Source organism: Pristis pectinata, chromosome 5, assembly GCF_009764475.1.
Source record: "Pristis pectinata isolate sPriPec2 chromosome 5, sPriPec2.1.pri, whole genome shotgun sequence".
Classification (NCBI taxonomy): Eukaryota; Metazoa; Chordata; class Chondrichthyes; order Rhinopristiformes; family Pristidae; genus Pristis; species Pristis pectinata.
Window position 1 is genome coordinate 65283301 of NC_067409.1, and position 12252 is coordinate 65295552.

General features: G+C 45.0%; 1 protein-coding gene across 3 annotated transcripts in view; it reads left to right on the forward strand.

Moving 5' to 3' along the window:
- Positions 1 to 12252, forward strand: part of LOC127570330 (histone deacetylase 9-like) — a 476207-nt gene that overhangs the window by 287377 nt on the left and 176578 nt on the right. For all 3 annotated transcript variants that reach the window (XM_052015776.1, XM_052015777.1, XM_052015778.1), the window contains exons 4-5: positions 9259 to 9500; positions 11741 to 11891. In XM_052015776.1, the coding sequence (XP_051871736.1) occupies positions 9259 to 9500; positions 11741 to 11891 (393 nt within the window). The remainder of the gene's footprint in view (positions 1 to 9258; positions 9501 to 11740; positions 11892 to 12252) is intronic.

A 12252-nucleotide genomic window follows, 5' to 3' on the forward strand; every position in this document is an offset into this window, starting at 1 on the left:
CAGGATTACCAAAGACGGGGCAACACCCCTGCCCGCCAAGGTAGACGCGATCCACCACTTCGCCCGGCCCAACACCGTCAAAGGCTTGCAGGAGTTTGTTGGTATGATCAACTTCTACCACCATTTCCTCCCCTCAGCAGTCCGTGTCATGCGGCCTTTGTTCACCCTGATGTCGGGTAAAGGCAAGGCCATTAGGTGGGACGAAGAGGCCGTGGCCGCTTTCGTTCAAGCCAAGGAAGCCTTGGCAGGCGCCGCGATGCTGGTACACCCCAGGACGGACGTTCCAACTGCCCTCACAGTGGACCCGTCCAATATAGCAGTCGGTGGGGTGCTGGAGCAACTCATCGGAGGGCGCTGGCAACCCCTAGCATTCTTCAGCAGGCACCTGTGGCAACCTGAACTCAAGTATAGTGTTTTCGACCGGGAGCTCTTGGCACTATATCTGGCAATTTGACATTTCAGGTATTTCTTAGAGGGCAGGCCGTTCACCATGTTCACTGACCACAAACCGTCGACCTTCGCGTTCACGAAGGTGTCCGATCCCTGGTCGGCCCACCAGCAGCGACATCTGTCCTACATCTCTGAGTACACGACGGACATCCAACATGTCTCGGGAAAGGACAACATCGTGGTGGACGCGCTCTCCAGACCAGCTATCCAGGCCCTGTCCCAGGGAGTGGACTATGCAGCTCTGGCGGAGGCGCAGCAGGCCGACGATGAGATGCCCAGCTACAGGACCGCAGTCTCGGGTTTGCAGCTACAAGACTTCCTAGTAGGCCCAGGTGGGAGGACCCTCCTGTGTGATGTAGCTACCGGCCAACCTTGCCCTTTCGTCTCAGCAGCCTGGTGGCGGCGTGTTTTCAACTCCATCCACGGCTTGGCGCACCCATCTATCAGGACAACCGTTCGGACGGTCTCCAGCAGGTTCGTGTGGCACGGGCTTCGCAAGCAGGTCAGCGAGTGGGCCAAAACGTGCGCGCAGTGTCAAACAGCCAAGGTGCAGCAGCACACCAAAGCCCCTCCACAGCACTTCGAGCCCACCCGCCGGAGGTTCGACCAGCTTCATGTGGATATCGTGGGACCCCTGCCAGTGTCGCGAGGAGCGCGGTACCTCCTAACTATGGTAGACCGGTTCACGGGATGGCCAGAGGCGACCCCGCTCACTGATATCTCCGCCGATTCCTGCGCCCGAGCGCTAATTTCAACCTGGGTAGCATGCTTCGGGGTACCGGCCCATATTACCTCCGACAGAGGCGCCCAGTTCACCTCCAGCCTGTGGTCGGCTGTGGCCAGCCTGTTGGGAGCACGACTACACCACACAACTGCATACCACCCACAGTCGAATGGACTGGTGGAGCATTTCCACCATCACTTGAAGTCGGCTCTCATGGCCCACCTGAAAGGCCCTAACTGGGTAGATGAGCTTCCCTGGGTTCTGCTTGGAATCCGCACTGCACCCAAAGAGAATCTGCACACCTCGTCGGCTGAGCTGGTGTACGGCACATTCCTGGTCATCCCAGGAGAGTTCATACCGGCCCCAAGGGGGCAAGGAGAAGAACCCGTGGCAGACCTGGACAGACTATGTGAGAGGCTTGGCAACCTGGCCCCCGTACCCACTTCACGGCATGGACAGACCCCGACCTGCGTACCCAAGGACCTGCAGAACTGTAAGTTTGTTTTTGTATGGACAGGCGCACACTGGCCACCGCTACAGCGGCCATATGAGGGGCCGTTCAAGGTACTCAAGAACAATGGGTCCACGTACGTTCTGGACATTGGGGGGAAAGAGGAAGTTTACCCCGTGGACCGGCTCAAACCAGCACATGTGGACTTGGCGCAGCCGGTCGAGGTTCAGGCTCTGCGGCGCAGGGACGAACCGCCTAGACAACGGCCGATACAGACTGTGGACATTGGGGGGGCATATCACCGGTTCTGGGGGGGGGGTTATGTGGCGACTCACCTTCGACGCAAGCGAACCGGCTCCGAAGTCGGCCTGCACGTCGGCAGTCAGGCCAGCCGCAAAATGGCGCTGGGCCTCCTTCTCCAACAGCGAAGGGAGAAAGCCCGCATGCGGGAAGGAGTTTGGTTGGTGCACCTCTGACGTCATCGCCGCGCATCGAGTGGCGCAGGAACTTAACTGTTTAAAAGCCAGCGCAGCAAGGTTCGAATAAACCAGTCTTGAGTTCAACCCACTGACTACGCCTCATTATTCCTAGCTCAGTGCATAGCACTTCGCTACACTTGCACTCAATTTCTAACACATTTTAAATTTTATTTTTATATCTTATTGCACTTTAAAGTATTTATGGCTTTTATTATTTTAAAACAGATTTGAAAATACAATGCTCTCTGATCTTTTCATTTTTGTCCCAGTATTTCCTCTCCTTCCTCACTCTGTGAAACCACGGTGTATAGCACCTGGGTCCTCTGTGTAAAAGAAAAATGAAGGGATAGCATTTATGATGTACTTCATCATATACATCAAAAACATATTAACAGATTAACAGTGAGCCAACCATGGCTCTTCCTCTCTGTACCCTTCTCCCCCTTTTCTTTCTCTCTCTCTCTCTCTCTCTCTATCTCCCCCCTTCCCACACCCACTCCTCTCTCTTTCTTTCCCACCCCTCTGCTCTCCCTCCCCTTCCCCTTCTCACTCCCTTCCCCTTCCTTGTCCATAGCTTCCATAAACTGGCAGCACAGGTTGATAGGGTGGTAAAGAAGGCATATGGAATGCTTGCCTTTATTAGTTGAGGCATTGAGTTCAAGAGTCAGGTAGTTATGTTGCAGTTTTATAAAACTTTAGGTAGGTCGGATCTGAAGTTTTGCATTCAGTTCTGGTCACCCCATTGTAAGAAGAATGTGGAGGCTTCGGAGAGGGTGCAGAACAGGTTTACCAGGATGCTGGCTGGATTAGAGGGCATCTGCTATGAGGAGTGACTAGACAAACTTGCGTTGCTTTCTCTGGAGATTAATGATTTTTAACGTATTTTTTTTCTGGAACTCACTGAGCTCTCATTCACTCTTTCTATCCTGAGCTCAACTCAACAGGTTTGAGAAAATTCTAAGGAAAATAGGATATCTCTCACCCATCTCCTTAAGAATAGTCAGTCATTGAAATAATGGAATTTCTGTTCAACTCAGGGCTGTTGGGAAACACACCCAAACATCTGGACTGGTCATGTGACCTACCTGTTTTTTTTGTGCTCTGTGATGGAAAGACATTTATAGTGGGTTAGGACTGAAAAACCTGTTCCTGATACCTTGGATATCGTTCACAGTGGATATTGCAGTAGGGGGTAGCAGGGGTGGAATGGTGGGGTCTCATGGACAAAACCCACATTGACATCCTACACATTTCCAGTTTAGTAGCCTGAGCAAGGGAGGTTGGTTAAGACCTGCCTGGAAAGTGAAAATGCCTCGAAGTATTACATCTTGCACTTTTCATTTGAGGAGAAGAGAGCAACAGTGCTCCTTCCAGAGCCTAGAGCTCCTCACCTTAGAGATCCCCCATATCCCACAGCCCCTAACCTCCCCATCATAATACCTCATCCAGCAATTTATCTGATGGATGGGAAGCTGCTTCTTGCCCACTTTCCAACTGGAACATGTTAATGAAGACCAGGAATCAAAATAGCCTAATCTCAGAATTACACCATCTGTTTTTCCAAGTGTTAATTCCTGAGATTTACCAGTCTCTTTTGGTACATAATAGACTTACAATCCATTGATTTTTCTTAACTGTCATGTGATCATTTGTCAGCAGTGAATCAGGACTGGAGGCTTTCTTTTGGTACTTCCTGTTATGTTTGTTCTTCATCACGAGACAAACTTGGCGTGGGTTTAACATCAGAACATTTATTGAAAAACAACAAAACAACAGACTGCACTGACTTACAACACCAGGCTGGCTGGCTGGCTTTCCCGCTCTTTCCAGCCACTTCCTGTTTCCCCATGTGACCCCTTGCATTGCCTGCTGGGAACTATAGTTCTTTATTATAACTACATAACAACACATAATAACACATCTTCCCCCTTTAAAGAAAAAAAACAAACAGAATACTTTGTCCTTATAAACCTGCCAAGAACCCTTGTCCACTCAGCAGCTTTCAATCAGTCTCTGAGGTGGTTTTATGGTCCTTTTTGGTCTGGTACTTGTTTCCGCTTTCATTTGCTGCATTACTATTGGTGTTTTCCTGGGAACTCTGGTCCACATGTTCATTTTCTCCATATTGTTGGCCCTTTTGGTGTACTGACAGGGGACGGGTCACAGCCATGGGTTGGAGCTTGTGGTCGTAGATCCACATGGTTCCTCCTCAGAGGTGTCCCTCGCTCTGTCTGGATCTGGTATGAATGTGGATTTACTTCCTCTTGCACAACTCCTTGCATGGACCATGTGCCAGAATCATGATCTCGGATTCGCACTTGATCCCCAGGCTTGAAGACTGGTAGGCTTTTCACTGTCTTGTCGTGGTTCTGTTTCTGTTTTTCTTTCCCTTCCTCTTTAGCCTGTTTGACCTTGTGTGCTCCTTCAGGTGTCAACAGGTTTTCATGTATTGGAAGGTTAGTGCGTATGTATTGACCGATCAGCATTTGGGCTGGTGAAAGGCCGTTCTGCAGTAGTGCACTTCTGTAAATCATTAGACTTCTATGGAAATCCTCTCGTCCATCTTGTGCTTTCTTCATGACACCCTTCGCCACCTTAACTGAACTCTCTGCTAGGCCATTAGATTTTGGGTGATGTGGGCTTGAGGTGAAATGTCGAAACCCCAAACATTGGCAAAGGATTCAAATTCACTGCTCGAAAATTGTGGACCATTGTCTGATACTACTTCACATGGAACCCCATGCCTCGCAAACACAGCTTTCAGGAACGTGATAACTGCTTTGCTGGACGTTGATTGCAGTGTCGCAACCTCTGGGTAATTGGAAAAGTAGTCTGTTACAACAATATGGCTCTTCCCATTACAGTCAAACAAATCCACTCCAACTTTGAAATACGGCCTGTCTGGTACAGGGTGTGGTGTAAGTGGTTCTGCTTGCTGCTCTGGTCTGTAGGTAAGGCATATTTCACATGAAGCAGTGGTCTGGCTGATGTCTTGGTTCATTCTTGGCCAGTACATCACTTTACGTGTTCTACGTTTACATTTTTCCTCCCCAAGATGCCCTTCATGTATCTTCTGGAGCATTTGAAAACCATATATTTCACTACTGGCAGTTCACTCTACATGCCCAATAATCCCGAATACACATTGGACAGTCATCCTTTGCTGCTGGCCATCCTTTCTGTATTGAATCTTTGAGTACTTTCATTGTTTCATCTGCCTCTGCTGCTTTCCTGATCTGCTCTGTTCTGTTCAGAGATACTGGAAGAGAGATGACTATCATGTCAACATAGGCCTGTATATCTGCATTAACCTGTTGGTCACCTTTTTCTGTCTTGTCGACTGCTCAAGACAGAGCATCAGCAGCAAACATATATTTTCCCGGTGTGTAGATCATCTTCACATCATATTTCTGCAGCCTTATCAACATGCGCTGTATCGTCATGGGACAGTCATTCAGTGGCTTGGACATAATTGAAACCAATGGTTTATGGTCTGTCTTCACTTCAATAGCTTGCCCATAGATGTACTGATGGAACTTTTCACATGCATATGTAGTGGCGAGAAGCTCTTTCTCTATTTGTGCATAGTTGGCTTCTGCACTTGTTAAAGCCCTTGATGCATAGGCCACAGGTTGCCATTTGCCATCATGCTGCTGCAGTAGTACTGCTCCAAGGCCATGCTGGGATGCATCAGCTGATGTCCTGATACACCTATCCAGATCATAAAACTTCAGCACGGGCTCTTCAGTTAGGACCCTTTTCAACGTCTGGAAACACTCTTCTTGCTCATGAGACCAAATCCATTCATTTTGTTGCTCAAGGAGTGATCTAAGTGGTGCTGACACTGTTGACAGTTGAGGGATGAACTTAGCCAGGTAAGTCACCATCCCTAAGAAGCATCTCACCTCCTCTTTGTTTTGAGGCCTCACTATGTTTGTAATGGATGATGTCTTTCTTGGGTCAGGCTTCACTCCCTCTTCAGATATGACATCTCCTATGAAAGTCAGTGTCTCTCTTTATTTCACATTTCTCTTTATTTAATTTCAAATTGACATTCCTTGTCACATCAAGCACTTGTATCAGGTGAGTATCATGTTCCTCCTTGGTGGACCCCCAGACGATGATGTCATCCATCATGGTCTCGACACCAGGTATGCCCTCAAAAATCATGTTGATGGTTTCATGGTAGACTTCTGGTGCGGACAGGATCCCATATGGCAGCCGAAGATATCGATATCTTCCCTGTGGTGTGTTGTAAGTACACAGTCTCGAACTTGCCTCATCAAGCTTCATCTGCCAAAATCCAAATGATGCGTCGAGCTTGCTAAACCATTTGGCACCTGAAAACCGGGTTATGATCTCCTCCCGTGTTGGCAATTCAAAATGCTCTCTCTTGATGGCTTTATTGAGATCTCTTGGGTCTAGACATATCCGCAATGCTCCATTTTTCTTTTGCACAATGACCAGTGAACTCACCCAATCTGTTGGTTCTTCAGTTTTCTGTATGAAATTTTTCCGTTCCATGCGTGCTAGTTCTTGTTTAAGTTTATCTCTTAATTGAAACAGAACTTTCCTGCATGCATGGACAACAGGGGCCACTGCCTCATCTATGTGAATTTTGTGTACACCAGGTAAGCATCCGAGCCCCTCAAAGACATCTGCATACTCTTCCATGAGTGTTGTGTGGTCATCTTTGATATGTGAAGCTACTATGAAAACTCTTTTCACTAGGTTGAGCTTTTCACATGCACTCAGACCTAATATTGGCTGTACTCTCTTTTCTACAATCATTAGCTGTGACTTTAAGTGCTGCCCTTTGTGCTTAAAGGTCACCATACAGCCCCCTTTTACTGGAACTTTCTCTTCAGTGTAGCCTGTCACTTTTAAATTCACAGGGTAAATCTTACTCTTTACTGTGAGAGTCTTATAATCATCCATGGATAACAGATTCACCTGAGCTCCGATGTCAAGCTTGAATGGAATTACTGTCTCATTCACAGTTACTGGAACAATCTATTCTGTTTTACCAGCAGCCACAGTCTGTACAGAATCCACAAAGAATTCCTCCATTTTCTCATCAACTGTGTGCACCATTCTCTTGTTAGCCCCAGCTTTTCAGTACCTTGCAAAGTGATTCTTCTTCCCACAGCTATTACAGGACTTCCCATAAGCAGGGCACATTTTTGGAAGGTGTTTACCTCCACATCTGCTGCATTTGCTGTTTGAGCCTTCCTCTTTGATTTGCTGTTGCTTTCAGAAATGCCTTGAGAGCTGCTTCTCTGTTTTCATAGCATGCACTGCTGTGTCTACTCTGTACAGCTCCTTAGCTTGTGCTCATGTGGTTTCTGCTGACCTACACATATTCACTGCCTTTTCCAGGGTCAAATCTTTTTCATGCAACAGTCTTTCTCTGAGTCTATTATCTGGAATTCCACAAACTATTCTGTCTTTAACTAGTGAGTTTCTCAAATCTCCAAATTCACAAGACTTACCCAGTGTGTGAAGCTTCAACCAATACATATTGGTCGAAGCTAACACCTTGTTTCTGGTCACAGGAAAACAATTTATATCCCTCAAATGTGATGTTTTTACTTGGGATAAAATACTCCTCAAAGTTTTCCATCAAGGTGCCCAACTCAAATGCTGTCTCATCAATTTGAAAGTTGTTATAGATGTCCAAAGCATCTTCGCCAATCACATGCAGAAAAATAGACGCTTTCAATTTTTCATCGTTCCTTCCCACTCCACTAACATCTAAATATATGTTGAATTGCTGTTTGAAGCATTTCAAATTATCGGCTAGATTGCCAGTAAACTGCATAGGCTTTGGAGGACTTAGCTTATCCGTAACGGGAACTCTCGGCCTCTCACCTGAATCTCTATTGGCAAATCTGGTGACTGCTGAACTTCAGGAACAATGTGCTCCCTCGCCACGCTGGCCGGCTTTTTCTCCATCTTTTTACAGCTTTTCTTTCGTACTCACTGAGTCTCTTTCTCAATTGCACACAGTATTCATTTACTTTCCTTGCTCAGACCTCACACCAACTTCTGACACCAAAAGCCAGCCAGCCTGGTGTTGTAAGTCTGTGCAGTCTGTTGTTTTGTTCTTTTTTCAATAAATGTTCAGATGTTGAACCCACGCCAAGTTTGTCTCGTGATGAAGAACAAACATAACACTTATGCTGAGATGTTGTTAGACCAATGGTTGGGCACTGAGGATTGCTGTTCCGTAGCTGAACTTGGGTGCTGGCTTCACTGTACTGACATAAAATCCATGGTGTAAAAATTAAACATGTTCAACAACAGGTGCGCTATCCAAACTGCCAGAAAACCTCCACCCATTAGACCGCAGAATAGTTATTGAGAAAATATATTACTTCACCCTTAAAAGTATTTTGTTCAATATTTGCAACTTCAGCTTTAAATTTTTTTACATTTTACCAGATGTTGGGAATACAATCTTTTGACTGGATAAGTCATTTGAAGCTGCGGACTTGGGTGGCAGTTCTTAGTTGAGCCAGCAGATGGAGTTTCATGTAGATGGAGTTCTGCCTTGGGTCAACTTGGCCTCCAGGGGAAAGATTCCAGGGGTAGATTTTGACTTTGTGTAAATCAGTAGCCAATTTCTCCCATTTGGAACTCCATTAACTTTAAGGGAAATTTCCTCCAGTGTCTTGTTCAATTTTAATCTTTAGGCCATTATTATTAAACCAGTGGTCATGTTGCAGTTTATAGGATAATTCTGCATGCAGATTGGCTGCTGCATTTGTTATAATGCTGTATGTTTAATGGTAACTACATTTCATTCAAATTTCACCAGCTCTAGCTTTGGAATGTCCTGCATTTATGAAAGGCACTCGATTTTGGGAATATCTTTCTTTCATTTGAATTATTTTCCTTTTTTTGAGCTTTTTTATCCATCGCTGTTTAATACTTCCTCACAAGGTCAGAATCTACCCCACATTGTTAACTTGTTTGATCTGCTACCTCTTGACAATAAAATTAAAGCAGGCTACAACACCTAAGTGGTTATTTTGATCTTGACAACTGTTATGAGGGTCAATGGATTAGGAAAATATGTACATGATAAATTTAAATATAAACATTTCCAAAAGAAATGACACTTTATCTATATATTCCTTTTCTCTGAATAGTTGAAGTCAGCTCACCACTGCCACTTGCGCTACAACCAACAGCCCCAATAGACTTACGAACTGATCTGCGGATTGCAATGCCAGTTGTGGACCCGGCTGCCAGGGAGAACCAACTGCAGCAAGAACTACTCCTGCTGCAGCAGCAGCACCAGCTTCAGAAACAACTTCTCTTTGCCGAGTTCCAGAAACAACATGAAACCCTCACCAGGCAACACCAAGTCCAGCTCCAGGAACACCTCAAGGTACAGCAGCTCAGAGTTCATCAAACCCAACCAAAATGCATTACATATAGTGACAGGGATGAGCACTGAAGTACTTTGAAATATTTGATTATTATCTGAATGGTTGAATAATTCTATTGTTAGATGGATCACAAGTAAGTGCTTTTCCATATGACCAGGGTTGAAAAATATTTTTTGTTGTGACATTGCTGATTTTTTTAATGAGAACAATATTGTTCACTATATCACTATTGTTCTGATTTTCATCAGTTATTCCATCCTGGTGTTGTGCAGTGGTTTTCCAACAATTTTTTCTGCCTATCCACTTTAACTAAATGGTTCACCCGCATGACCTATACCTGCACAAGATCTCCTGTCTGCAAATTGGAAATTATTTAAAGGAGTGGAAATGTTTATAAGATAAGATATCATTATTAGTCACATGTACATCAAAACACACAGTGAAATGCATCTTTTGCGTAGAGTGTTCTGGGGGCAGCCCGCAAGTGTCGCCATGCTTCCAGCGCCAACATAGCATGCCCACAACTTCCTAACCCCTACGTCTTTGGAATGCGGGAGGAAACCGGAGCACCTGGAGGAAACCCTTGTAGTCACACGGAGAACATACAATCTCCTTACAGACAGTGGCCAGAATTGAACCCGGGTTGCTGGCGCTGGAATAGCGTTACACTAACCGCAACATCCCATGACCCACCCAATGGTTGCAGCCCCCACTTGGAAACTCACTAGAATAGAGAAAGATACAGACTGGGAGGATTGATGGTGCTTCTACTCCTGCCATATTCGTAGGTGGTCATTAGGGCAGAATCAGGACCTCTGCTGTCATCCAGTTTGGAAGGACTAAGCACACAACTGTTGGGGGCCCAGCAACTGCTTTAAGCTGTGACCACCCTCATCAGATGCCACAGCCAGATGGCATGTGTGTGGGCACATGCTTTCCTTGTTGATTATAGCTTATTGCTTTCTTACTGATGGTTCTGCAAGGAAGCAGTTCATCTCATCAAAAACAGCCCTGACTAGGTAAGTCAGGTCATGGTGGAGTCTGGCCTGAGTCCATGTCAACTCACCTCCAACTGGAAGATGAAATTTCATGCCTGCATGGTCACACCATTGCCCTTAACTTTCCTTAACACAGCTACTTGAATAAGACTTGTCCAATAATTAAGTTTGTGCTCCTACACGCCTATTAATTGTAGGATAAATATTTATTAAAAATCAATGTATTGCTCTATGTTATTCCATTGTACTTAACAACATATTTTATAGTAGGTATCATATCCTATGATCAAACAATTGTATTTGCATCCCTGTTATAACTGCAAGATGATAGCATTGCAAAGCAGCCAAGCTCTTTCAAGTTTTATTTAAGATTGATTTCCTATAATTGGTCCAAAATTTCCACTCAAAAACTGCAGTACTGCATGGAACTGCCATAACAGTGCAAAGTTTCGAGTCTCCCATGTGAGTGTACACAAACACAGGAATCCCAACTTTCCACACAGTTGATTGCTGGGGATTTCCTCAATGTTGTCTGATGTTGGACTCCCAATGCGGTTTAGTGAGATTATTTTCAATGTTGCAGAAAAGCTGTGAGTGGGGGTGGGGGGTGAATTGGTAAATTACAGGTAATTTGCGTGGTTATTTAATTGAGTTCTGCAACTTTAACAAATTGTGATACTTAATTAAAACTTACACCTGGCAAAATATTCATGCCAATTTCTGAAAACAATTATTGAAGTCAAATTTGATCATGAGACTAAACTAAAGACCTATGATATTTGGCATCCTGGTACATAACTTGTAACAAGGTGTAGTTTTCATCCATTTTGTTCCTGTTTTTCAAAGCAAACAATTTTACATCCAGTCCATCCATCCAGCTGAAACAGCTTGGCCATTGGTCTTCTCATGTCCGCTGCCAATATAATCCGCAGCATGAAACAAGCAGAGAAACTTTGACAGTGCAGCTCATCTATACTTTCTTCACCCCAAGGTGAATCATCTTCTTGTTGTGCTTCAGCTCAAGGCCAAACTAAGGCTGATGAAAGTGAAGCTTACTCCACCAAGGCAGATGAAGGTAAATAACAGGCAGCCCAGCAATTCAAACTCAGCATGCTGTGGTTGAGACTCAACACTCAGTAGCATAAGCCATTCCCTTGACCCAGGGCTCAGGAGACAATTGTGAAGCTGATAGATTGCTTTGTAATATTTGTGTCCTAAAAACTGTTGTCTACATTTGAAAGCAACAACAGGAATTGCTAGCCATACAACATCAGCAGGAGCTTCTGGAGCAGGAACGTAAATTGGAAAAACAGCGGCAGCAGCAAGAGCTTGGGAGACAGCTACGCGAGCAGCACCTTCTGTTTCTTCGAAATAAAGAAAGGGGCAGAGAAAGTATGTACTTCCATCATTTAATCCAGTCGTACATTTACTGTGTAAATTACTTTGTATAGAAAATCCGCAAAAGTCTTTGGGGTCAAATATTGATAGCAACTGTTAATGGAGCCAGCAGTGGTAACAAAGCAATACAATATGGTTGATGCAATTAGAAGAATAGAAACGTAGATGCACAAGGAGGTGTTTAAGCCCTTTGAGCCTTCTCTGTGGTTCAACATTATCATGGATGACCATCTACTTCCTGCTCTCTCTCCATACCCCTTGATGCCTTTTGTGTCCAGATTATTAGTTCAGAATGCCAATAGTCTGTTTTGTTTTCATTGATGTAAGTATTTTTGGTAAAGGAGGAACAATTTTT